At 39.2% G+C, this 27,977-nt stretch overlaps 1 protein-coding gene across 1 annotated transcript; it reads right to left on the bottom strand.

Annotated features, from left to right (window-relative positions):
• Positions 1–1,298: 1,298 nt before the first annotated feature.
• On the bottom strand, positions 1,299–26,003 carry gfra1b (gdnf family receptor alpha 1b). The gene is made up of 10 exons (XM_085415294.1): positions 25,427–26,003; positions 24,696–25,004; positions 23,994–24,077; positions 12,557–12,735; positions 11,626–11,798; positions 10,413–10,522; positions 8,873–9,007; positions 7,804–8,000; positions 3,704–3,751; positions 1,299–2,998 (listed from the first exon to the last, which is right to left on the bottom strand). Exons 1-10 carry the CDS (start codon positions 25,464–25,466, stop codon positions 2,846–2,848), a joined length of 1,428 nt encoding a protein of 475 aa, XP_085271420.1. The 5' UTR covers positions 25,467–26,003; the 3' UTR covers positions 1,299–2,845.
• Between the last annotated feature and the right edge of the window lie 1,974 nt (positions 26,004–27,977).

The following is a 27,977-nucleotide window of genomic DNA, read 5'->3' as shown; positions in this document are numbered from 1 at the left end:
GCTCCTTTGTGTGAGGAGCACAGCACAGCAGGGAGGAAGATTGTCACAGCTCTACAATACACTTCAGTGCGCTGCAGTCATGCATGAATCCGACGCCGACCTGAATCAAAAACAACATCTAATGCATAATGTTGCAGGCAGTATAACATTTGCCAAGATGTCTCCAGACTCGCGTCTCTCACATGTGCTCATTGTGAACCTGCTCTCGTCCGAAGAGAGAGCAGGACCCCAGCGGCAGACCTGCCGGTTCTGGTGTTCTTTGGCAAATGCCAGTTGAGTTACACAGTACTGGTCTGTGTGCACAGTTCCAGACTAAAGGACACTGAGACCTCATGCTGTCATGATGAAGTCGATTTCAGACAGTTTGCTTAGAAACATGCACGTGAATAATTTTGTAGTGGCATTGGCCTTCTTGTTCCTCCTCTGAACACAGAGGAGAAAATATCGGTCCTTCTGCTGGATTTGAAGCTCTTCTGTGGCCCAGGCCAGGCAATCACATGACTAGTTGGGTTAAGATGAAGCTGTGATAAGATACTGCAGATGTTTGTGGAGCAGTTTTGGTTTTCAGTGGTTATATGAAGGTTAATTTTACATTTTGTAAAGTGTAATTTTTAGTTGTTTTTTTTAAAGACTTAAAAAAAACCCCCATTGATACCCACCTCAAAATAAGAAATCAGAAACCATCTAGACACAGAATAAAGAAAATATATATACAAGTACCTAAAACTCACCAGTGGGCACCAGTAAGAGATCTTCACTATAGAAAAGAAATAATCCAGGTCTATAACCTTCCTTAAAATGTCACATTTACACTTTTTTTTTTACATCAACAAACATTATATGTTAATTAGTGAGGTTTGGATGTGTTGATTGGCTGAGTTTCTGCCACTGCTGCACAAAGCCAGAGTTGCTAGTTAATTCTGTTAAAATCCCACACTTTCCTTCTGCATTGTCATGCACAGCTGTCATTTCCATCTCATACATAACATGAAGAGGATGTTTTGGCCCTTTTTGTTTTCTGGTGACATGTCTAATAAATCTTTAGCTCTCTGTCTAGGTCAAGCATATTCTTGGCAATGCATGCCCCTCTTCAGTCCACTGAGAAATCTGTCCTCTGTTGCCTGCGTCCTTGTCCACTTGTGTCACTTTGTGCCGGCGCTGATGCAATCTGACTGACAACAGCAGCCTGTCTGCCAGGTGCTATCTTATAATCCTGCTTTACAGGTGTCCCTTATATATAGAAAAAGACAAGCATTAGGGAAAAGAAATGACACGATCCATGATCCGCTATCGTGGAAACCAGAATAGGTCAATGTTCATCATTTTTATTTCAGCAGATTGCCAAACACCAAATGACCAAATTGTAACTTGTACATAAAGTGTCTGAGTGTTTAACCCAAACCCTGGCTGATGCACAACAGCCAAGAAGTGCATCATTACAGGCTTTAGCTTAGATATCAACAAGGCTCCTATATGACAGGATTATAATAAGAGACACACTTTACACATTTTTGGTAATGATAGGGATGTTTTAAAACAAGTCTTCATTATTTTGTATACTCTTTGAATGTCTTTGATAATTGCGGTGCCATTAAGTACATAATGTTTTTTTTTTAATCTTTTCCTCCATTTGCATCAGCAGTAATTGCCAGCAATTAATGTCTTTTGGCTTTTGTCTTTTGGCGTTTGCACTAGTTGTGGGTATGTTCACATCCTTTATTCATCAAACCCCAGAAAGAAATGAGAATACTGGCAGACTGAAGAGCCGGGATCAAACAAAACAAAGCATATTTGACTTTTTAGCCATTAGAGTCACTTTTGTGAATTCTTTATGTTCTTGGTACTGTTACAGAGAGTTTGACGTTAGAGAAAAATACCGTTTAAGCTAACATTATGCACTTTACCATCAAAATATAGTCACACGATAAAGTCATATCCGTAATCACGTGAGGAAAAGAACCACACCTCATCACATTTCATAGATCACAGCTAAGCTGGATAAAGCTGAGGCGCCTCAGTCACCAGATACTAACATAGAATCCCAAAATATTACAGACAATATGTTACAAGCTAACAGCAGCATACAGTAATAGAGTGTGCACTCGTGTGTCATTTTTACAAAGGCGATGGGATAAAGCCACAAAGCACCATGACAATCAAATATACAAAACTAGTCTATACCAAGTACTGAATGTGTAGAAGAAAAATGTGTTACTTTCTCCGGCCAGATGTGTCTTTTTTGTCCTTTGAGGATATCTTGACAAATTGGAATGAGTTTCAGTGTTTGATGAATCAAATGTCACACCAGTAAATGTTACTTGTCAATTTTGTCCGCTTTTAGTTTAACGCTTTTCCATTTCTGCTTTTCGTGACCTAAATCAAGGTTATTGACGGGCAAATCATAGCACAGTTGTGCAAAGAATGATGCATTTTATGCTTAAAACACTCTTCAGCATGTTGGCAGTCTATTCAGTCAAATATGCAGCGGCTGCCAAAGAAATGCATTTATTCACATCAGATCACAGAGTTTATTTCCACCCCTTAAAAAAAAGAATGCTCCTAAGCATGAATCAGATTCTTGAAGTCACCAAATTGCCCCCATGAGGCAAGGAAGGCAAATGAGCTGATATCTCAGCAACAGATTCAGCAAGTCTGTTTTCCACACAGCAGCCAACATGTCATCCTTAGATATAATCCACTGTTGCCTGATTTCACTGTTCTTACCGTGCTGTTTGGTCGCTTCTAATTAAAGAAAAATGTAGCTGCTGCAGTTGGGCAGATGCCTAAATTAAAAAGGGTCCGATCAGTTCTCCAGATAAAAATGTTGAGCGATAGTCCTCAGAGTCTACAAAAGCAGGAAACCTTCAAGCTGCAGTAGTGTTGATGTGAGAGCAAAGGCCAGCGCGAGGAGCATCACTGAGGGGTGTGAGCAGGTGATTTCAGCTGGCGAACTTCTAGCAATGGCGTTTGAGTCGTTGGACTCATCCAGTTGATGGTTCTAAGAGAAAAGATTAAGATGTAAGAATCGAAGTGGAAAGTTCATGAAAGATTTGTTGATACTGATGCATCAAAGTTCAGATATATATGTGTATATACTGTATATGTCATTCACCTCAGGTTACATTTAGCTATGTAGAGCTTTGTGGCTGTATATACTCGTATTTTGGTGACCTTCCATCAGTTTTGTTAAATTATCAACTCTCCACCATCAAGCTTGGCAGTTGGTATGAGCTGTTCACTCTGGTCTGATCTGTCCATAAGGAAATTGCTCGAGACATCTTTGGGTTTGTTCAAGTGCAGCTTTGCAAACCTAAGCACTGCTGCCTCATGTCGTTTTTGTTTTTTGGGGGTTTTTAGGAGAGAAAAAGCTTTCCCTCTAAACAAACCATACTTGTTCAATCTTTTTTGAATTGCACTGTTGTAAACTTTAACATTTAACATCCTAACTGAGGTCTACACAGTCTTGAGCGCTTGAGTGTTTTTTTCTTTCGCAACTCTTCTGAGCTGCAAACTCTCATCGTTTGACCTTGGGGTGAAATTTGCCGAGAGACTATAAGACACACCTGAATGCCCATGGCCATAGACTCCTGTGAATGCTTTCTTTTTCAATGCTGCATAATTATGTAGAACTAAAGAATTATTGTATTTCATATCTCCTACAAGTCCACTATTATTTGACTTCACAGAATAAAACAGTTCTTACCACACACAGAGCGGAGTCCACTGTTTGATTTGACACTAGCTTTTGAGCCTGTGAGGAAAACACGAAAAAATAGAGACATTAGCTTTCATTTATTTATTTTTTTAATGGGTTTGTAAGTATTTCAGATTACACCCAGACTTGGAGAGGTGCAAAAATGAAAATAGCAGACTGCTTTATTTTGCAATGCCCATATATTAGAGGTCTTAACTCTTGGAATAATCTTCCCCCTTGTGCAAGATGTATAGGATTCAAGTGCATGTTTGTGAAAAAGTGTGTCCCTGCTTTGTTCAAGCTCAAGGTTATGACAGTCTAATGCATTAGAAGTTTTCCCAGATGGCTCAAAACCTTTTCAGCCAAACATAAAAATACCCACATGCATTTGCACAAACACAGCTATACGCACAAACAAAAGGCAAACTCACAGATACAGATGGAGAACATAAATGATAAAGTGACTCTATAGCAGTTTGGAAACACAATAAACACCCCATGTGTTGGTTCTTAAGTAGAAAAAAATTCTATGAACCAGGATTGCGGAGAAGAATGATTAATTGCTCTATCGGAGGTCTTTTCTCCTAGAGGATGTTTTACTGGTGATAAATCATATTATCGCTATTAAAAGCCAATATGATAGATTGTCTCGCTTAAAGTATGTGATATCATCTCATTTAAAAATATAGCCCCATGGTATTTATCAGAGGAGAATAGCAGATATCTGAGTGTGTGTTGGTGGGGCCAAAAATTTCAGGAGCTAGAGCTGCTATAAGCACAATCAAGCAAAACATGCCATTTATGATGTTAAATGTCAGAATCAGCACACTAAATCGATTTCCTACTATTGCATTTGATATTTGAAATATCCATTTGCATGTCATTATCTGCCACTGCTATGAAAATTCCCTGCAGCAGTTTTTTTTTAAAGTGTCACTTAGCAGACATTATTGCAAATAAGATGGTTTAGAATTGCGTACTCATACATACAGTTCGATACCTGTTGAATTAAAATAAGTTTGAGCTATTTGAAATACTCTAAAATACAATATTAACACAAGGTCAGTTTAGTGTTCTTTTCAAGCTTTTCAAGCTTTTAATGATCTGATTGGATTGGTTTTGGTACATTTCCTTTTTAGTTTTATCTTTAATTATACCACTACAAAATTAGAAAAATATAAAAATGGTGTTCAAAAAGTGCCATAGTAGTTTGCGTAATTAAAAAAACTGTAGTGAGATGCTTTTAATTGTAGTTATAGAGCCAGTAACACAGGCCTAGAGACTAGTCAGTGATCTCCTGACAAACATCACTTGCTGTGTATTCTCTGACCAGTTGGTGAGTGGTTGTTGGTGTTGCAAGGTGATTATGGTTGAAAAGAGGTATAAGGTGTTGCACCAAAAACATCCAGCCATTGCTTTTGTAGAGCAAGATACCAACTTATCTACAAACAGTCATCAACCACTCAAGGAGCAGAAGTGAAACTGTGATGCAAATTGTAAATGGAGATTGTTCCGCTTCAAAGTAAACAGTGAGCCTTTAACTTTGAAGGTGAATCTTCTCCATTTCCGGTTTACTGTTTGGCAAGTAGTTGGCAAGTGTTTGCAGACGAATTAGTGTCTCACATGTAAATGGAATCGATCAGCTATATAGTGCTAAATCACAAGAACAGTTGCCTCAAGGCAGTTTATGTTGTATATGGAGCCCCGCAGGGGACATGGGAGAAAAAAAAATTAAGACGGACTTTTGCGAGATCTCGCAAAAACTAACTCGGGATCTCGCAAAACTTTTGCTTTTAAACTCAGGATCTCGCAAAAGTTTTGCGAGATCTCGCAAAAGTTTTGCTTTTAAACTCGAGATCTCGCAAAACAAACTCGGGATCTTCGGAGGCCGCCAGCTCGAAGCCGACCGGGAGGTCGAGGCACGACGTGCCGGGAAAGCGGTGTTCCTCCCGGCTGTAGTAGGTCTCGACCTCCCGTTAGCTTCGAGATGGTGGGTGTCAGATCTCCGAAAACGTCGGAGCACTTTTGCAAATATGTGATGTCTTGTAAACCTAGCAGATATCTGACGTTTACACAACTACATTCACACCTCAAAATATCTTAAAAGTTTATTTTGTGACCCAGAAAGAGTAATATTACAACTAAGTAGCCATTGTTGGAATTCAACTTTTGCGAGATCCCTAATTAGTTTTGCGAGATATCGCAAAAGTTCATCATAATTTTTTTTTCTCCCATGTCCCCTGCGGGGCTCTGTAGTTGTAAGATAAAGACCCTACAATTTTACAAAGAAAACAGAAAAAACACTGACTTTCATATGACCCTATGAGCAAGCACTTTGGCGAGAGTGGGAAGGAAAAACTCCCTTTTAACAGCAGAACCAGGCTCATGACTGATTGGGGTTAGGTGAGGGTAGGAACAAATATTCACTTGGACTGATTAGAGTGTGGCAGTCAGTGGTTGCTGTGACCTTCAAAAACGCAAGAATGTGTTAATTACAACTCCATTCCACACAAATCTCTAACAAACAAACAACAAAAAATAAGTGATGACATTTTATATCTACAGTAAAAAGTCAAGTCTGGGCTGACATTGATGTAAACTCAGTTGACTGGGGTTGGTAATCAACCAGGAGGTGATTCCACTTTATCACTGAACTACGAGCTGCTACAGTTGTAACAAAGTTAACTGCGTAGCTGTAATCTCATTCTATTTCACCATTTAACATTAGGGGGGAAAACACATTTGGTTCATCCATGCGATGATACTTTGTCCCTGCTCTGCAAACACACACAGTCACATACACACTACCCCTGTGGGCCATTTCTGATGTTACAGTGGCAACCAATTAGCTTTGACATGACAGCTTAGGAAACTCTGACTCCACACTGACATCTCATCTTTCTGCCCAGGAGGGGGGATTCTGTGCATGCCATCATAAAACCATCCCTGATCCATCAAGGTGACAGAGCCAGACGTCTGACACTCAGGCAGCAGCTCTGAATAGATCTCTATCTGATGTTTAGGTCTCAATTTGGATTCAGCCGCATTCTTTTACAAGTTTGGAGAGCTTTGTGAATCCTCCAAAGGTGGAAAAGAAGCCTGGACAGTTATCTGAATATTTTCTGGAAGACCTTTAAATTATATTCATTTTCCCTGAATGGAGACCTATTACGCTCTTTTTCAGCCCTGTATTTTTATTTTTATTTATTTGGGTATTCTAGAGTAGCATGGCTGATTAAGTGAGCTCTAATGCTTCTAATTCATGAGAATGTACATATCTAGAAATTCACGTGCTTATGTGAGCTCAGTGTAAATGTTGATATGTAAAAAAAAAATTACGATTTTTTTTGTGCAATTTGAAGCATAATTTTTGGGGTCATGGCGATTACATTCACCCCATTTTGAAACCTATGTGTTTCATATGCGCATATCATATTGCTTGCCACTGTCTGTTCAGCTGGGATGTGTACTCCTCTATATGTGCTGCAGGCAGTGCTGTGATTACTCTAAACAATGAAGTAGAAGCCACTCTGATGGACCATTACCTTGCAGCACAGTGCCCTTTTGCTTAAGCGAGTAGCTCCTTAGAAGGCAATTAAAAATTTCCTAGTTAATGAGATCAGTGGAGGTGTACACTGATTGACATCATCCCTGTGAGTTTAATAGAATTTAATTTGTTCACTCTGTAATTTAAGATTTGTGACACTGGTAGCCTATATTGGCTTTTGGTACAGTTTAAAAACTACAGAGTCGAATAAAACTGCAAGAGGAGAAAAACCTCTTTTGTTTTTTTACAGACTGGCTTTTCTTGGGTTTTTATATATCTGTAGCAAATATTTCTTACATTTAATTTTTGAATGTTTGGTGTAGTTTTTGTACTTATGTGTTCATTATCTGGCCTTCTTGACTACAAGCCAAGGTACTCCCTTTGGGACCATCAATCACATCGAACTGAACTAAAATGAGTATCATCACAATAGTGTCTGTTTATTGGGGTTTAAGCGTCATATTTCTCTATAATTGTATTCCCAACCCCTTTAGTTTCAAAAATAGCAGCTGTGTTGATGGGGAGACAAAACATACAGGCCATACTCAAACAAAAACTTCACCTGCAGGGTCCCACAGATGTGATATAGTGAGTTGCCATCAAGATCCAGTTTGGTCATGTCCGTCAGCGCATCCAGAGCATTATTGGTTTGTGCTTTACCCTTCCGAGTGATGCTAAGGTCTACTGTGGGCTGAATCGGGGGCTGGGGTTGCCAGACCCCAACGTCTGTACCATTCCCAAAAGCCTGGATGGCGTTACCTACAAGAAAAGAGTAAAAACGTATTGATCTTTTCTGCAAGGTTTAGTCTTAGCTGTCTGTATTTGCTTCAGAAATAAGTGCAAGTACCATGACACCAACTGTTTTAATAACGTCCAACTAAAAGCTGCTACTAATTGATACTTTCAGTAATTGAGGAGGAAAAGAAATGACGTGACCTTTCTTAAGAGCCTCTTTAAAAGCAGTGGCTGCGTGTAATATCTGTGATTTGCAAAACAGTCCAAAATTGGCTCCACAAAGGAAACACCAAAACCTTAAAGATAATTTCTATAATCTAATTTTGGCAAGATTAAGTTGACATTCATCGTAAGGTTTATTGTAAGGTTTGCAAAAGTGGCAACTGCGGTGATCACAAAGCCACCAATGGATGATTTAGAGTAACATCTCAGTCCCTTACATGGGGTTATAAAACTGTCCAGTAAGCTACAGTGAAAACCAGATGTGACAGATGGCTGTCCCTCCCTGAGCCTGGTTCTCTCTGGACTCTTGTCGGTTGTTTGTCATTAAGGTAGCAAAGCATACTCAAGCTTCGTTCAGTGAGTGTATTGATGTAGCAAATTACTGCTGCTCCTCAGGCTCACTTCAACAGTTATTTCTCTATTAGAGTGATACTGTCCAAAGTAATGTTAAATGTTAATTTACGTATATAATATCTGCATAACATAACATATTGAGTTTTATGACCAGTATTGTTGAATCACTGGAGTTAAATTCTGGCATCTCAGATCTGATACAATTTATAGCGATATTTTTAAGTCTAACACACCTGGTGAGTCTGACCCCAAGCAGAAAAGAATAATGCAAAGATGGGAGACAAGTTATTTCTGCAGGATGGGTGAATATGGGCACTTACGTAGACATCGGTTGTTGGTGAACAGCTCAACAAATTTATCACAGTCTGGCTTGCTGTTCCCACTGCCACTGCAGTCGCACCACGGCGACAGGCTAATTCCAAAGGATCGCACATAATTGGGTGTCATCACTGTACCTGCAGCATAAAACACAAGTAGACCACTGTTAGTGAATATGACTGTCATCCCATTATTCCAGTGGAAACCTTCTACCAGGACGTCTTTGGTTTATCGGGTAGGCTCGAGGCTCTGCATGCTTAAATAGAAATATTCAGGTCAGTCTGTGTGTGTAAGCAGATTCTCCACTGCAGGCAAACTTTAACCTGTTTATAAGTTTTACAGAACTTGCACTGAATTAAAAGATGTTACATTAGAGTGAAACTCTGTCTCGACATTGACACTTGGCATTGACAACTTGCTGCATCACGATTATGACACTCATTGCCTGGTAAAGTATCCTCATTATGTGGCCAATGGCTTTTTCTTTTCTTTTCAAGAGCATCCACATTATTCAAACAAGTGCTAATGTCACTGCAGGTGACACATAGCAGCTCTGAAGAGACTTGTGACAAGTGTTTTCGGGGCTGCTGACGCTTAACACCCATTGTGAGTCCACAGTTACGACTAAACTGGGGCACATTGTACTTTATGGATGAAATAGCCAAATGAAACTATTCTTGGCTATTTTTTTTCCCATCTTAATGAAACTGAATAAAATGCTGATTTGTTTAGGGATCATTGGGGTTGAGTAGGCTCATAGTTATTAGCTCCGCAAGTACATGCAGATTTTTGTGTGTGAAGGCAGAAATGAGCGGTTAAACTCGGGGGGGGGGGGGGGGGGGGGCCATTAGAGGGTGTAAACTGTGTGAAGCATGATATGAATGGTGCAGATTAAAATGTCTGCCTGTTGAGTTTGCAATTGGTCACTGTTGCCCTGAGTTCAAATCTCATTACAAAAACTCAGTGGGACATCATTTTTCCTTTCTACATAATTAAACCTGCTGATGGAAAAAAATCCTGAATTAAGTACTTTTCTGCACAGTGTTTTGGCTTATGAAGTGCGATGCCTTGTACACGCTACAAATTTTTAATTTATTGACTGTGAACTTGGGTGTCTTGCGTCTTTAACCTCGTATCTTAAGCTCTGCTTTGAAAATGCATGCCAAACTTGCAGTTTGCAGGTCAGCATGCTAGCTGCAGAGAGGCAAAGAAGCGGGGCATGTAAATTATAATGCAATGGAATATATTCACATCGCTTTTTCCCCCTACTTTTAATGGGTTTCTGTTGGCTTGTACTTTAAGAAAAAGCAAATGTGTTTAAAACTGCATTTTACTTCTAATTGAGCTGACAAAAATCTGCAAATTACCGAAAACGGCGACCAAAAATCCCCCCACACCAAAGTAAATAAAGAATTTGTAAAAAAGAAAATACAAAAATAGAATGAGTTTGGTTTAATTTCTTAATGCTAGTTTGTCCTAATAGCAGCAGCAGTTTTGCTAAAATTTTAAATGTAATCCAGCTTTACAACTTGATTAACTTACCAATAAGACCTGAGTAAGAAAGCAGACAGTCAGCATAGTTCTCTCTAAGACAGCCGGATATGGAGTGAACCTCTGGCTGACAGTTGCTGATGAAGTCTGCCAGTCTTGACCTATGAACAAGAGTTAAAAGAGGTTGAAGAAGTCGCTGCTTTGCGGTTTTGACATATTTTTGAGTAACTGATCAGTAATTTCAAGTCATTTCTTCAAGGTTGTCACTTTTAAAAGCATTATATCACTTCCTGCTATGTTTGATCATTCCCTGGATTTCCCGTTCAGACCACAAGCACATGTTGTTTGATAAGTGCGAACATCAGCTTTTGTGTCAAAATGGCCTGACTGTCATGTTGATGATAGTTACTCGTGACAGTGTAGGTCTTTGGCACCCAAGACTAAAATGTGGTCTTCAGCGCAAAGAGTCCAGAGTTTTCATGCTTAAAGGTTTAGCATCAGGTCAGGAGTCAGGAGCACGGCACTCTTTTTTTTTGGTTTCTATAAATTTCCACCCCAGGGTCTGACTGTCAATTTTAATGTCCTGAGGTGTCTGAAGGAGAGCGGTTGATGCAAACTACTCTGAGAGGATAGTGGCCACTTCACACATCGGCCTAACAAGTGAAGATCCCTGAATGCCTTGGGGGTTGCATCAGGAAGGGCAAAAGTCTGCCAAATCAAATACACGGAGCAACCCGCAGCGCCGACCTCAGCCGAAAGGTGACAAATGGGAACACTTGCAACACATGACATCTACAAAGAGGGAATACATGGATGACAACGGACAAGAGGGGGAAACTAGATTATTGTTACTATTATTATTATTATGTTATTATAATTGTAGGATTATTTCCTTCTTAGCCACTTTATCTTCACGGCTCTTTATCTACTCACTTCCTAATTACTTTACTTTTACTGTAGATTTAAGACATTACAGCAAAACTCCACGAGTGAATAAAAACTTACCTAATTTATGCAATGTTTATAACTGACAGTACATGACAACCCAGTCTAATTTGCACATATTTTTAGCAGTTCGATTACAGACTTAAAGTGGCTGCAATTTACGATAAATTACATTTTGAATATTTAGTTTTCAATTTGTACTTTGCTCAAGATGGACAGAATGGAGGAAAAATCTTAGTGGTTAATTTATGGTCATATTTACTGCCATAGAAAAACATCATGTAAAAAAAAGTCTACCCAGTATCTCGAGGTGCCTTACCTGCATATGTAGTTGGTCTTACATGTGTTTTGAAGAGATAAACAGTTGGTTTTGTCCTTATCCTCGTAGGAGCACACTGGTACAATGGTTTGACGTCTGCGTTCTGCACATGCTGTCTGATCCCCCGTTGGACAGGAGCAAAACAGCATCCCGTAGCTGTATTTCGTGGGAACCTTGGTTTTGGAAAGGAAACGGCATTTGACATTTAATGCTTGCTTTCTCAAACATCTGTGTTCTATATAAATTTCTGCATTGTTTTGATGGCATGGCATGCATCCAGCACAGCCAAAATATTACCCACCCTTTGATCCCTTGCAAGCCGATGTGTAAACTGAATATCATAAAGCTGGGCAGAAAGTATGGTGTGGATATGCAGCTATACTGCAGCTATGTGAAAGACTGAGATAGAAATTAGACTGAAAGACACTTTAAATTTCATATGTTTTGTACTTAGCATCACAAATAACCAAAAAGAAGATTATGTGGCAACGCTTTTCTCTTCATATAGATTTTGTGTGAATGCAGTGAATAAACAATGTTGCACTGCTGCTGTGAAATGTAAATAGTTTAACTATTTTAACCGAGCTGTTCTTCTTATTTACAGCAATGCAACATTTCTATAATAGTCATTAAACATGTTTAAAATACTGACATAGGCTAGCTTCGTTGCTGCTGTTTAAGCATTCATCCTCAGTAAAATGTTGTGTTTGACGTATATGAACTACAGTATCAAGAGCTATAATCTGGCAACACAACAGCAGCCAGTAGTCAGAAAGTAATAAGCAGGATTTTAAAACTGTTTATCTTCAAAATAAACCTCCGGTGTCAAATATGGTCTGAAAAAAATCTACAGAGGAGCCTCGAAATTTGTGTCTGTAAAAGCAGAGATTTTCGAAATAGAAAATGTGTAGGAAAATGCGAGGATAATTACCTTGTCAAAGAACTGTCTTAGAGCCTTGTGGCATTTGCGCTTGTTGCAAACCTCAGAAGTGGACACCCTGCTAGTGCAGGGGTTGATGTAAGCCGAGCGATACTTCTTACACGTGTCATTCAAGTTACAGGCCTTGGCAGCATTCAGACAGTTGTTCTCCTTTGTGGAGGCAGGCTCGACTAAGAGAGAGGAAAGAGTCACGCAGTTATTTAATATTTTCTAACGTGAGACTTACTGATTTTTGTGCGCTGTTGTTTAAGCCAAGCCAATCAAAATTAACATGGTAGGTAAGTTACATGAGTGAATAGTAAGAAATCCATAAAATAAGCGTAGAAATATTTTCAAATCAGACGAAGAAAACAGGATCATCAGTGCAACTTTTATTCTTTCCCAACATTATTTTCACTTTGTCATAAAGCCCCCTTTCTTCTAAAAGTACCTGTTTTTATTAGTTTGCATCTATTTTTAAAGTAAAACTACAGTGTTATATAATTGAGAACAATAAAAAACGATTTATTATTGATTATTTTGAATGCATTTGGATCATTTACCGTTAAATTGTTTGAAACTGCAGAATATATGAGAACAACTGTTCAGATAGAGAAGTCTTTTCTAGCAATTTAGCACAAAACATTCAAGCAATTTTTTGCTTCATTTAATGCATGAGGTGCTTTATGTATTTATCATATCTCACATCTCAGGTCTCTCTGATCAGGCCTTCCATTTATACTTTTAGCAGCAGAAATCAATAGTTGGAGCATCTTGACAGTTTATCATTCCCAACTGGATAAAAGCTAAAAACCCATCTTTGAGAGTATTAAAAAAAGCAGATGTTATGTGATTTTTGTGATTGTAACCGTTTCTCATGTTCTCATGCATAGCATATGTAACCGAGGCTGATTTTGCCTCAAAAATACAGGCACATCCTCAGGCACGGTTCACATTCCTTGGCTTAAGTTATGGAAATCAGGTCATCTCTGTTTCCATCCCTGTGTGCCTCGCCTTCCGTCACAGAAAGAAAGCATTCTGCGGCCAAAATAATGCCTCTCACTTCTCATTTGTTGTCATTAAAGTCTTTCCTGCTCCACTGCTTTCTGCACAGTAACACAGACTGTATCCTCTGCCTCGACATGGAAGAATGAATTCTGTAATTTTGCCTTTTGAGGTGGAATTGAAGCTCACTGCACTCTTTCATGCACCACAGAATGAGCTATGATTAAATCTGAATACATTCTTGAACTTTGGGTTAATCACATATTACAAAACCCATTACTTACATCTGACAAGTGACTAGAGATGTGGGCTGTGATCCTTCAGTGGCTGTTTGTAGCTTTTGGGTCGTGGGTGTTACGGGTTTACCTCCATTACTGTTAACCTGCAGGAAAATGCTGACCTAAGTTGGATTTAAAAACTGTTTTGAAAAAGTTATCACTTTTGACGACCTGGGTTCAAATGAGGTTATCTGCGTGTGCAAATTAACTGGCCAGGTTGTGTGTTAGTAAGAAGGTCATACGCTGGAGCCATATTGACATAATACCCCACAGCAGGTAAAAATGAACAACAAAAAAAGCGTTTTAGCAGTTAGGAAGCTCATTTTGAATTTATACTTTAGAGTCATTTGCGATCACAAAGAGTAATGATGTTGATATAGCAAAGTTCAACAATTACCTCACCCACATCCTCCCTCAGAGAACATTATGTCCTAAAACAGCATCACATAAAACAGTAATATGATTCTATTTCTTAACAAATTTAGTGTTGACATTAAGGCACTTTTACATTGCCACTGGGTTATACAGCATCAGTGGGATTGGGAAATTCCATTTGAATGCTCTATTGTGTACCAGTATGTATTTGCTTGTTTAGTTGACTCTCAAGTTGTATATTCTTTCTGTGTTTCTTTGTAAAATAAACACTGAATTATCAAAGTTATGAGTAACATCATGAGTCTCACACAGCCTTCTTATGTTTCTCCCCCCGAGCAAGACCACCACTGCAGTAAATGACAAACAGAGGGATCTGACCCCATGACCTCTAATGGGATGATGCAAGACATTTGAAAGACTGTCGGCCGGGTAGGCCTACATATGAAACTCAGACAAGAGGATAATTATACCAGCCTTGGGGGAGTAATGATCAGAAAGCACCTGCACCTCTCCAACAAACCTATATGTGTAATGTTGTGAGAAAGTATTTTCCCTTCCCTTCTTAGTTATTTGCATATTTTTCACACTTACATCAAACTAATTTTAGCATTAGACAAAGATAACCTGAGTAAATACAAAATTCAGATCTTAAATGATGATTCATTTATTAAGAAAAAAACTTATCCAAATCTACCCAGCCCTCTGAGAAAAAATCATTCCCTTATAAACCTAATAGAAAGAACTGCATGTAACCGTTTGTGACAACTGTCAAAAAGTCCTTCACATCGCTGTGGAGGAATTTTGGCTCACTCTTTTAGAAGAATTGAGCCACATTGGAGGGGTTTCCAGCGTAAACGTGCTGTCTGAGGTCATGCCAAATCATCCCAATTGGATTAAAGTCTGGACTGTGGACTAGGTCAGGGCTGTCCAACTCCAGGCCTCAGGGACTGGTGTCCTGCAGGTTTTAGATGTGTCCTTGATCCAACCACCTCGTCAACATGTCTTGAAGTTCTCCAGAGGCCTGGTAATGAACTAATCATTTGATTCAGGTGTGTTGGTGGTATCAGGGTGATATCTAAAGCCTTTTGTCTGTCTAATCCGCAGAAAGGAAGGAGCAAATGCTTTTTCACTGAAGTCAGCATCCAGACATATTTCTGTTTGTCCTGGTCTTCTACAGTGTTGTCTACTGTGTATACAGAGTACACTGCATATACAGTACCGAAGACAAAATACAGTAAACATAGGTCAGAAAAAACTAGGACCCCTGAATTTCAGTTCAAGGTGCCTCAAGGCAATTTACATTGTAAGGTAAGCACCCTATAATAATACAGAGAAAACCCCAATAATCATCTGATAGTTGGGATCAGCCAAGTTGTTTATTATTTGTTTACTTTTTCTTGTTGACAATGATGTTGTTTATAAGTGTTACATGGCTAATGAGACACTTGAGCGTTTATTTTTTCCTCAATAAATGCTAACATTGCTATTTTATGCTAAATGTCTCTGCAGTACTACGGCGCTGAACAGTGACCCTAAAACCAAGGGGGAAGAAAAATGAGAATCCTGCATGTAGGGTTTGGGGCATCCAGGTTTCCTGGCAGGAAAATCCTCAAAGCTTTGTGCACCTCTGCCATCCGCTTTCTTTAGCATATCTTTATGGATTCAGACAAATTTCTCATTTCTATGCAGACTGCACATGGAATGAAGCACACAAAATTTTCTGGATTGATGCTACCATTAAACACATTCCATTCAGAAACAGTAGAGCTGTCCCTTCGCTGTAACCTTCCATTTCACTGAAGTGGTCCTGGATAACAATGTTCGGCAAAGAAATTGCTCGATCTGCTCCCTTTTTCCCCCTCTGAATGTAATCCAAGAACATTAATATGAACATCGTGGAATTGCACTTTTGTCTGCGTATGACATAAAAATCCTCTCCTGTCCAAAAGACACAGATTAGAGTAATACTGAGAATTCATGTGACCCTTAAGCTAACCATCAACAGCCAGCTGTGTGCCTGAAGCTCTCAAGTCAATAAGTCTTAAAAAGGTGTGGATTACTGTGAAACTCACTGAACAGGTTTAGTTAAAAATACTATGGGGCGATCGTGGCTCAAGAGTTGGGAGTTCGCCTTGTAATCGGAAGGTTGCCGGTTCGAGCCCCGGCTTGGACAGTCTCGGTCGCTGTGTCCTTGGACAAGACACTTCACCCGTTGCCTACTGGTGGTGGTCAGAGGGCCCGGTGGCGCCAGTGTCCGGCAGCCTCGTCTCTGTCAGCGCGCCCCAGGGTGGCTGTGGCTACAATGTAGCTTGCCATCACCAGTGTGTGAATGTGTGGATAATTGGATATGTAAAGCGCTTTGGGGTGCTTAGGGACTAGTAAAGCGCTGTACAAATACAGGCCATTTACCATTTATGACATTCCCCATAGAGTGCAGCAGGATTTCTAATCTTGTCATGTTTTAACATAATACTTTTTTAGCCATCTGCCAAGTGCATTTATGAATTTATGAATTTATGAAAGATTGCTGTTTAATTGAAAAATGAATTTTAACTACCATAATGGTTCCTTGGCTATTGTTATAGCTGCTTGTCTGTTATAACTGATTTTCTGAGAGGTTTGGTTAATCATAGATTCTCTTATAAATCTTTTAATACTTTTCAGGACTCTTTATTTATTTATTTGACTCTCGTTTAATGAGATATCTTATTTTATGAGTAAAATAAGGCCAGTAGTGTTAAATGTCTTCAGGCTGTATAACAGTCTGGCACAATGCCTGATTCGACTCTCTCTTCGCTTTACTCAAAATTCACAAAGTCACCTAAACTTAAAAACAAGAACTTTGCCATCTAGATAATGATTCAAATTAATATCGTTCATAGCGTATCAGTGATTCACTTCATTTATTATAACCCGTCTCTCTATTCAGTTTCGTCTTTGTAATTTAAGAAAGCCCTGAATTGGTCAGAGCCTCTCCGTCATGGCATCTGGCCTTCTGTCAGGTTTCCTGCCAGCATCACTAAATCCACACCAGTGTCTTAATACTTGACCAGACCCAAGACCAATTTATTAAATGCACCAATGCAATTAGCAAAATCCCCTTTAGTTTTTACCGCAGCCATTATTCCTTTCCTCCATTTAATCCTCTAGTAGCTCATTTATCGTGCATTGATTTAAAGAGTAAGCTTAAGTAGCTGCAGAAATGTTATGCTGAGAATGAAATTCCCTACAGAGTCCCCGATGATTATGATTGCCTGCGGACATTACTCACATGATCAAATTTTCCTGTAATAATAACGCATGTGCCCAGTGACAAACATGTTACTATGGAAGCTGAACTACCCTTTTAAATTTCAGGTTGTTGGGAGCATTTTCTTTTACCAGAAATCTTCTACTTAAAGTAGAGTATTTTTGATTGGACTTGGTGCGCTATCAGTGCAGGATATTGCAGAAAGAAAGGCTGAGCTCTGAGCTCTGATTGCTGTGAGTCAGATATAATACCCAGGTGCACCTCTGCTTTGTGCTTTTGTTCTATTTTGTTGTTTTGTTGTTTGCCAGTTAAAAATGGTAATTTTCTTTCTGTTTTTGCTCTCACTTTACAGGGTTTTTGTTTTGTGTGTTACTCAAAGAGATGTACAAAAAGGCCTGGCCAGAGCAACAACTATTTTTTTTTTGATGGTTAGGTTTATCTGTAAAATTACAGTGAACTGTGTGGACAAATGTTACAGAACAACATTGTTTTTAAAGCGTTTTTTGTGCATACTTTGTACTTTCCTTGTACATACTGTCATGGAAAAAAAGTAGTCTTTCAGTCCTAAGTTTTTACTTATCAAAACATTATCATTGTTAGAAATCCAGTCTTTACCAGACAAGTTTAGACTGGTACCATTTTATCAGTACTGAGTCTTAAAATTAAATGTAATTATTCATTTTAGAACAATTTAGTCAAAATGGAACAGTGGGTGAAAAACTAAGTGCAGTAAGTACAGCATTAAATCTTATTACGTAGAAATTAAGCAGTTAGGTAGTAACGAGGTGCAGCTAATTAAATGCACTTGATTAACTGATCATCAGCAAGAAGGAACGCCTCTATAAAAGCACATGTTTGGGCAGTTTGCAGGTCTGGAGCATTTAGGTGTGTGCTAACCCAATGCCATGGAGGAAATACATCAGCAATGATCTTAGAGAAGCGATTGTTGCAGCCCTTCAGTCTGGGAAGGGTTTTAAGGAAATTTCCAAATAATTTGAAGTCCAAGATTCTACAGTGAGAAAAACAGAAAGGCAGTTCTCAGCAAATTCACTCCAAGGTCAGACCATTCAATGCACAGGAAATCTTCCAAAACACACAAACAACCAAAGGCTACATCTCAGAAAAACAAATGATTAGCAAGTTAAAGGTTAATCTTCTTCTGTATAATTTTTAAAAAGCAAAGCTTAAGCTTAGGTTTGGAAAACTTTATCTGGACCAACAACAATACTTCTGGAACAATGTCCTTTGAAGGGATGAGACCAAAGTCAAGATATTTGGCCATAAAACACAGGAACACGTTTGGCAAAAGACAAATGGCATATCAGCACAAATGCCTGAAAATGTTAAGCACAATGTTGGAGGGGTGAATATTTGGGCCTTTCTTGAGGCCACAGGACCTGCACTCCTGGATTTGACCTGAATATTTTTGTTAAATAGAAATCAGTAAATCAATAGAAAGTGTAATATGTCATGCTCTTTTGTTCATCTAACATTATATTTACTTAATTTTAAAACGTGCTAAGAACCACATGAGTTTTCTAATCATATGCTTAGATCTGAAATTGATTATTTCTTTTTATTGTGTAATTCACCTTTTTACCATGAAGAAAGAAGTCTACAGTGACAGCTGTTATCACAATGATTAGGTCAGACACAGAATAACAAGCAGTGGTTGGGATGGGTTGCACAAGGGCTTGCAGCAAAAATGTGCAAATTAAAAAAACCTAAATAGCACCATTACTGCAAATTTTTCCAATTACATGCATCAAAAGGTATCGCACTGAGATCAACTGATCTGTGCAAATTTCTCATATCTGAAAAGATAATGTAACGTAAAACAATTATTAGATTAAAGGAATAGAAGTTAATTAAATTTTTGCCCGTTACCGTAATCACTGCAGTTCTTCAGAGTTTAACTGCATGTATGAATGCCTAGAGTGTTTTTTTTTCTGTGAAGGAGTAATGCACACATTCGTGACAACATGTATGCGTACATATTCCTGTGTGTGGGCGTAGGGTGTGGTAAACTCACATAAAATAACAGCACGCTTGTCAGAAAACACTATCATGTGTCACCTGCAACCTACAGTACTTTATTTTTTCATCTCAAAGCTATCATTAGCAATTGCCTGCATCACTTATGGTTGCATATCCACTCTGCCTGCTGCGCACAACTTATCACGGTAAGCCATAAAGTACACTCATCATGTTGAGGAATTTCTGCTTTTCAGGCCATTTTACTTCTTCCGGTAACATTCATATGTGTCAGAGTGGCAAGACATGTTGGAATTGGGTTAGTAAGTTTGTAAATGACAGCCTGTGAACTTGCATTTTTGTGTATTTTGTAGTTTCCATACCTATTGATAGTATCAATCATGCCAAGAATGTCATTGACCAAATAGTTTTGCTTTGCATGAATTAGGGATAATTAGCAATAATTCACAGTTACAGCAATTAGGCTGTTTTTCATAAAACTGTTTTTCAGTTTTACGAAGCATGTCCAGCAAACACAACTATTTAGCTGTCTTTCACAGTAAACTAACAAATGCATGTATTTAATAATACGAAAGTAATGCCGTATATCTCCAGTTCAGTGACATCCATGCTGGAGGTGGTTATTCAACATCTTCATTGGATTTTAGTCTACAGATATTGGTGGATTTGTGCAGTCTTCATATTTAGATGTAGTAGCATATAACTAAAACCTCTTATATTTTAAATTGTGTGCTTACTATGCAATAAAGTTTTGTTGGTTTTACTTCATGGCACCGAATATCTGATATTTGCTGTGTAATTACTCAACATATAAGTGAATTTCCGACCTCATAATTGAATTCAGTTGGAATAAACTGAGCTTTTTGCGGTTTCAGAGGGGGCAGAAAAAAACAAAGGGGAGAGGAAGTGCCATCCAGTGATTTGCTGATACAGCTAAAAGCAGGTTTGTGCAGAAAGAGTCAGCAAATTTAAAGTGTTTCTTCTGCTGATAGCCACACTGATGTTCAGCTGGAGAAGTTTGCTCACATATGGATAGTTCACAGGAACACTGAGGCCAGCAGCAAAGGACAAATACTACTGAGGATTAATCTGTTGCTTCAGGCATCTAGACCCACTGAATTATTCTTGAGATTCCTGCAATGGAAAATCATCATGGCAAGCTTCATCTCTTTTTCAGTGGCTATATCCTCAGCGGGACTACTGATGAGATCTGCGGATGGACTGGGAGGAGGGGGTAAAGATACTGGGATCAGCTCTAGGGCCAGTAACTAGTAGGGAGACTTTCTTAAAGAAAATAACTGCTTCTGTGTTAAATTTGAGGATCTGGCTTGAGGAGGTTTTGGAAACTTCTGCAAGATATCAATTAAGGATGGGGTGAAGAACATTTGTTCAGATTTGTAGTGGTTATAAAGTAGCTTCATATGAACATGAGCGGCTGGAATTTAATTGAGTACAAAAAGCATGCGTAAGACTGCACTGACACAATCCAATCTCAAATTTCAAAGAAGCAATACATGCAAACATGAATTTTAAGAGGAAGCATTTTATTAAAAATGAAAATGTATTTGCTTAATTTATTGCTCAATATTATGTACACTATGTGCTACTGAAAAGAGCCTCTTGGAATGGATTCGGCACTCATACCACCGCTGCCAGCCTTGAATGCCCTGAAGTACCCTCGTAGATTGTAATAGACATAAATGCAGTGTGTTAAGGGCAGTGCTGTAGCCCCACAGTTCCCTTTGTCTGCACACCAGTATCTGTAAAAAGCACTCTCACTGATTGATCTTCATCTTTCATTTATAAATGACGCAGCATTTCATTTCAGTAGCTCCTTGCGGGTATATTCTACCAGTTAGTGGCCTCGATGTCACGCCTTTCGGATTGAATCGATAATGTTATTAGTATGACATAAGAAAATCTTTTCACTGGTGCCATAATGACGTAACAAAGGCAGTACTCAAAAATCAAAAGAGGTAGAGTAATTGTCTTGACTTTGCGTTATGAATGCCCTCTGTGTTATTCGTTCATTTGATATTCTACACGCCCGTCTCAACAAACACTGGATTAATTGCAATGACGTCTTCAGAAACAGTTCTCCGGGCTTCCTGAAGGACATCCCAAAGCTTTTCTGCCTTTTGTTCTGTTCTCTTTCAACATGATCTCACACTGCTTCAATAACGGTGACAACAGGTCTCTGGGGAGGCCAATCCATGACAGACAGTGCTCCTTTGTGTACTACATTGTAGTACACAGCTGAGATGTAACCCCAAACCATGACAGAGCCTCCACCATGTTTACAATTGGCTGTAGACACTCAACGTTGTATCTCCCTGTATGTATTGATAACAATAATTCAATAAGACCTGTTGTTACTGACCTTGAATCAAGTTCTTACGTAATCTGGCAAATCTGTTTTTCTTCCTTCTTAGGCCTGCTGCATCTTTTTTATCTTTACCTACTTTTCTCTTAATTTTTTCAGGATACCATGCACACCATGCCAAGATATAACAAGTCTTCATCTAATGGCTGTTTAGAAATCACCTTGTTAGGGTAAACATCAAATAGTTTACCATAAAAAGTGTTTGCAAAGTCATCAAAAATATATATATATCACTACTTCTAACTAGTCTGGGAACAATGCTTTAAGGACTGACTGATCCACTGGTGTTTTTTATGATTTCACTGCTGACTAAAGGAAAAGGATGGCAGCAGAGGCTTCTGGGAGAAGCTTTTCCTTTGTATGTTTGTGCCCAATCACTTTAAATCCCCAAACTCTGGGATTTATTCAATTTTATTTATTTTTTATTAGTAAAAGCTAAATTTCTTTCAGTCTTCTTCTTATACTGTTGTTAAAAAAATCCATGATGAGACATGGCATTTACTGGAGACGCCTGTACTTTACTTCTAGTTAAATGTCCTGAAGCACAGAGCAGAAAAAAGTGTTACTGTTCAAATATTTATTATCTGGGTGATATAGCAGTCAGAATGGGGAGTATTATGCCTTAACAGTAGACTCCAGGGGGTACAGTACCTATCATTGGATTTTGGCTCGCATGTGCATCATTTTACCCTTTTGATTGCCTGAGGCCTGGCTTAGTTGCAGGCAGGAATGAGGTCACTTATGGCAAATGGATTCCTGATATCTAGACTACTCAATGATTTATTTATTTATTTGTAAAAGCTATAGCTGCTTACGTTATAATGGCTCCTCAGAGCCATCGCTGCTTCCTGATTTGTCTTGCTCACACTGCCTAGGTAATCTAAATTATTACTTAAAATAATATTTTAATATTGACGAGTAAGCTTTGAATTTCTTTTTTTTTTAAGTATATCTTGATGAAGGTTTTTCCCATGTATTCAAAAGGGTTCCTTGGAATTTTTGGGAGGTCGTGGAACTTGCACATGGTTTTGCAGGACTATTTCAAGCTGATTTTGTTTTATTTCTTGGCCTTTTAATAAATCCGACTTGGTTTAACTGGTTATTGTGGACGCTTTGTCACTTTTGCAATTCCTCCCAGCCTCTCATTGCCATACCTGCAGGTATCTCTTTAGTATCTTGCCATAATTCCAGCGCAGGTGAGAAATGTCAATTAAAGTAATGTTTCCTTTTTCTCACTGTTGAAATACATTTGTGCCCTCGTCTCTGAAGCAGCACCACTGTTATATACCAAGTGGATTCAATCATAGGAAGAGCGAGAGACATGGAGAGAGAAAGAATCAAATGACCACTTTTTTCTTTTTTTGCAATGAAATGGTAGCTGGCCAATGCAATAGACACCCTCCTCCTGCCAGAAGCCCAATATTGAGGCATGCCAAAGAGTTCTGCACTTGACACACACACACACACACACACACACACACACACACACACACACACACACACACACACACACACACACACACACACACACACACACACGTGTTCTATCAGTGCCATTGAATGCACACAGATGGTTAATTGTCTCACTGTGAATGTGTTTATGGGATCTCTGCAGATCTAATTTTGGGCCTGCCTAGGTGTACACTCCCTGGTCCACCTGCACTCTTTTGACATTTGAGGACACATATGGCATTTACCTTTACAACACGCAAATGCTTCCTGTTTTTTCTTTCTCTCGCTTTTCAAACCAGGCATTCAGCGCTCGCGGTCTCCAGCAGCTCAGACAAAACCTCCTCTACGCTAAAAGGATGATTAATTCAAAACTAGCAGATAACCGCTACTCCCCGCGTTATACTGTGACAGTGGAATAACATGCAGACCCCTCATTATTGCTTTGAGGGTGAAATACACTAAATTACTCTGCTTTGTGTATGGTGGGTCACAGTGGCAGATAAAAGCTTTTGTGATGGATAATAGGCGTTGAAAGCTGCAGCCTGAAACCAGACAGCAATAGCAAAAAGTGGTTGTCAAATAGTGACAGATTTGTGGCAGCGATGCGGTGACTTAAGCTGGGTTTAAAGAACAACTGAGAAATAATGGCCGTGACTTAACACTGCACAGCGTCCAAAGTGAAACCTCAGGAATGCAAAAACAGGTTCTTACCAGCTATGATGGGAGCCAGGCGGAAGATATCCGAGAGGCGGCTATTCACTGGTTCATATGGAGAGTATTCCAGCAAATCGTTACCTGCATGGCAAAAAGCAAACGTGTGTGTTTGTGTGTAAATGCTGTCTTCTCTAACAGCATAATATCAGATGCATAAATTTGGATTTATTATGATCAAATGGGATTAATCCCAGTTTGATGCAGTGTGAGAACAAGGTTTATCTTGGCGTGTGTCTCACTGTGATATTACAGATACAAAAAATGTTCCCTTCTTGAAGTCATAAACAGATATGTAGACTGATAAACTTTGATGATGATGAGTTCAGACATAACCTCAAGTCAAGTAGCTCACCCAGGTACAGGTCTGAGGTACAGATTTGTCTCTACTCTGCAGGTTCTTGACATTTGTGATAAACTTATAAAAACTGAAGTATTATTGCAGTATATAACCTTGCAAATTTGTTCCACCTTTACCAACGCATGAGTGGTAACTGTCCAGCAGTATGTAATATCATAGAACAACAGGAGGCGTTCAGCCTACTTTGTAATCACTATACTTTAAATACTTTATATTTCTGTGCCTTTAAGTATAAATCTACATGAGTACATTTATAAGTTCAGGACTAACATGTAGTGATGCTTTTACTTGAGTAATCTTTATTAATGCTCAGTCCTCTACTATAAATGCACATGAATTACCCTGTAAACTCTGATATATGCTCCAAAATATCCGCAAACAGTTCTTCTCCTTTTTCATGCCTCTTCGGCATCGACAGTTGTAAAGGGGGCTTTGCTTCATGGCATCTATAGCGCTGCGGCACTCGCCCTGCGCCTCGGCACCGTGGACCGCGCTGAAGTTGCTCTCCCTCCCCGCCACACACTGCCTCATTGTCCGGTACTTGGTGCTGCAGGAGTACTCCTTTAGACATTGTTCACTGGCCTTTACGCAGTCCAGTCGGACGGCTCGGGATGCCGAGCCGCTGTCACCCTTCAGGGTGAACACAGAATCTGGGAGTAAGAAACAAGAGTGAGTGAGAATGATTTGTGTAGTCCGTGTAAACTACTTTACTGACACTGCATTACGCACAGTTTAGACATCTGTCAGCACACACTGCTTAATTGGAGAGCACTTTTGTTGTTGTGGTGCTGTTTCCTAACGCACATAGGCTACACATTACTGCTGACACGCAAATATGCAGCGAGCACCAGAAAAGCTATGAACCCCGGAGGCTCACAACCGTGTCCCAGCAAGCAGAACAAATCAGTTCAATGAACTTCTCCTTTGCCGCTTGGCGAAGGACGCTCCTTGTTCACCACCACCCTTCTGTTGCTTGAATTTATTCATATGAACTGCAAAGGAGCACGCGCCGTTTCAAAACGCATGTTTATGTATAAATTATAGGAATTCAACAGATGAATGTGGCACTTACCCAGAAAGGACAGTGTAATGACAAAAGTTGTTAAAATCATTGCGCTTTAGAAAATGTTCTTTTTTAACGAGGTGTTTCCGAGATTAAAAGAAAATGACACGAGAACTTGTCAAACTGATCCACTTGTCCTCTGGTTGCACATTGTGCGAGAGAAAAAGACGAAGCATCCTGTAGCAGAGCGTTCTCACTCCCGAGAATCCCAGCTCTCCACCGGAGTCCGGCGGCTAAAACCAAACCGTGCGAACCTGCCGGACTTTAGGACGACACAAAAAGCGAGTGAGACGCAAGGAAGCGCGCTGATGGGCCATCTCCACTTCACCCTGCTCGCGTCAACTCCTGTTTGTCTGCGGGGGTCCTTAGTCCGACGCAGTCCTGCAGGTTGGAGGAGGAAAACTTTGCAAACAGAACCTCTGGAAATCACATTACAAAACCCTAAAAGCAATCAGTCCAACTTGAAAAATGGATTATTTTATCTTGAGCAGTCCATCACTACCTGGAATGGAATGAAAGTGTTTGTTTTTTAATTTATTTATTATTTTACATCCAGTTAAACGAAAAAAAGGGGAAGAATACTCCGTTTAGATGAAAGGACTTTAAAGCGTAAAACCTAAAATAACGCGGTTTGATCTGGACTGTCCTCCACTCTAATGGAAAAAAACGCAGAAGCTGGAGATGCAGCGTGCGAGGGCGTGACGTCATGCAGCTGCGCGCCCAATAACCTTAATAAAGCCATTAAGAGCCTCCATTTACATCAAGCTGTTAAGGCAGTCGCAACAAATGGTTTGCCAGCGGCGAGCAGGTTACACGTGTAAAAGACGTGTAAGAGCGATTCCAGCTGAATGGAGCTCACTTATTAACCTCGAGGAAGATCAACATTTATAATAGCTTATTATGTATTTATGTAACCCGCAGGCCACCAAAACCGTGACACCAAAACCGAATAGGTTTGACATAAATCTCTAAAATTGAAATAAAAACGGCTAAATTGTGACGATTTTTAAGCGTCTGGATCTCAATGAAGGAAGTCTTCATTGCCACCCTGCCTCAGTTCTTCAGTATGTTTAGAAACCCCACGTTTATGCTCTTCGGTTTTGAGGGAGTGAGGAGTCTTATTCTTTTACTCTTAAGAGCAAAGTTTCAAAGTATTTCAATCCCTCAACTTAAACAGCACCAAGGGTGGAAGTGGAATTAAGCAGAAAAAAGAAAAGAAAATCACATTGCTTCTTTATCTGAAATTGCCGTTACTGTATAAATCGTGATAACTGCTGACAAAACTTTTTCTATCAAAGTTTGCTTTTGTGCACTGAAAAATCCCCCCCAATCATATTTCGAGAATGAGTAAAAAATAACATGGTTGTGCTCAAGAGTTTACTTGGCAGAACACTCGGGGATCTTGCAGATTTTTTTTCTCCCAAAAATTCTGCCCCTAAAATGGCAGTTATATTAAACACTGAATTAAAATGTTATGTAGGAAATATGGTGTGTATAGGACATCTGAAATCGTACCATGCTTAAAGGCGTTTCTACAGAAAATCAAAGAAGAACTCATCTTGGAACTAGGCAGCCTTGCCTGAAGTATGCCCACCTCTGCTATCATCAGAAGAAATACAACATTAACCCTAAAGGGGTGGAAAAAAATCCTAAGAGTCTGAGTTTACAGAGCAAATGCCATACAAGTGCGGGTGTAATCTACAAGCTGCACTGATCAAAAGGCAAGATGCATCAAGCTCTGGGTGGCTTATCACCTCAGGTCAGCATTTTCCCAGTGAAAGTCATATACTGATAGCTTAAAAATATTTGTATAACAAGTCATTCATTTATCAAAAATCACTTGGAGTCCAGAACACCCTTCATTTAGTTTTTACCCGCTTTATTCTCTTTAATTTACATTAGGTCGATCTGCTGCTCCTGATTAAAATAAATGTGTAAATTGTGTTCACATTAGCTAAAGAATAAGAAGAGAAGTGCAGTTATGCCATCTTCACAGGATTATTTATCTAGTAGAAAATGCAGAACAGCAAAGAGACATTTCACTGCCTCTTAGAGAGCCGTGAGTTTTGATATTTCACAGTAACTTTTGTTTTCTTGCAACATGTTTTTCATCCCTTCTGATCAATAAAAACAAGACACTGCCAGCTTGGAATAACACTTTAAAGAAGAAATGATCTGACACTTATCACTCATTTAAAAAAAGGTGTCTACAGCATAAACATTTTTTCCCCTTTGGACATATGATGCTGCTAATGTTTGCATGGTTTGTAATGAAGGCCAGCCAGTCACTCCTGAAATAAGGAATGCTCTGTTACAGTAGCAATCACTCCATGCATCTACTGTAATTGTTTTGTAATGCGAAAGCAGAAAAAGTAAATAACAAGAGCACGCATGTGAAGGCAAACACTTTGATGAATTTTCTTGCAAGCTCATAGTCAATCAGTCAACTGGTGCTACACAGATTGAGCCAGGGTGTCTGAAAAAGCATTACTATACTTCAAATGCAAATTCCAACAAAGTTTGGATGCTGTGGAAAAATGTGTAAAGGCAATGATTTGCA

This window comes from Rhamphochromis longiceps, linkage group LG8 (genome assembly GCF_057381845.1).
Source record: "Rhamphochromis longiceps isolate RC_006_pf linkage group LG8, R_longiceps_female_GT1.1, whole genome shotgun sequence".
NCBI lineage: Eukaryota > Metazoa > Chordata > Actinopteri > Cichliformes > Cichlidae > Rhamphochromis > Rhamphochromis longiceps.
The sequence above is the reverse complement of the archived record's forward strand: the minus strand, read 5'-3'. Positions and strand labels throughout refer to the sequence as shown.

Excerpts from the sequence above, each read along its gene's own strand:
- gfra1b (XM_085415294.1), bottom strand. The coding sequence starts at position 25,466 with ATGATTTTAACAACTTTTGTCATTACACTGTCCTTTCTGG. Across the intron at positions 10,523-11,625 it reads AAGACCAACTACATATGCAG|GTCAAGACTGGCAGACTTCA; the intron begins GTAAGGCACCTC and ends TCTTGTTCATAG. Across the intron at positions 2,999-3,703 it reads TGGACTCCGCTCTGTGTGTG|AACCATCAACTGGATGAGTC; the intron begins GTAAGAACTGTT and ends CTTTTCTCTTAG.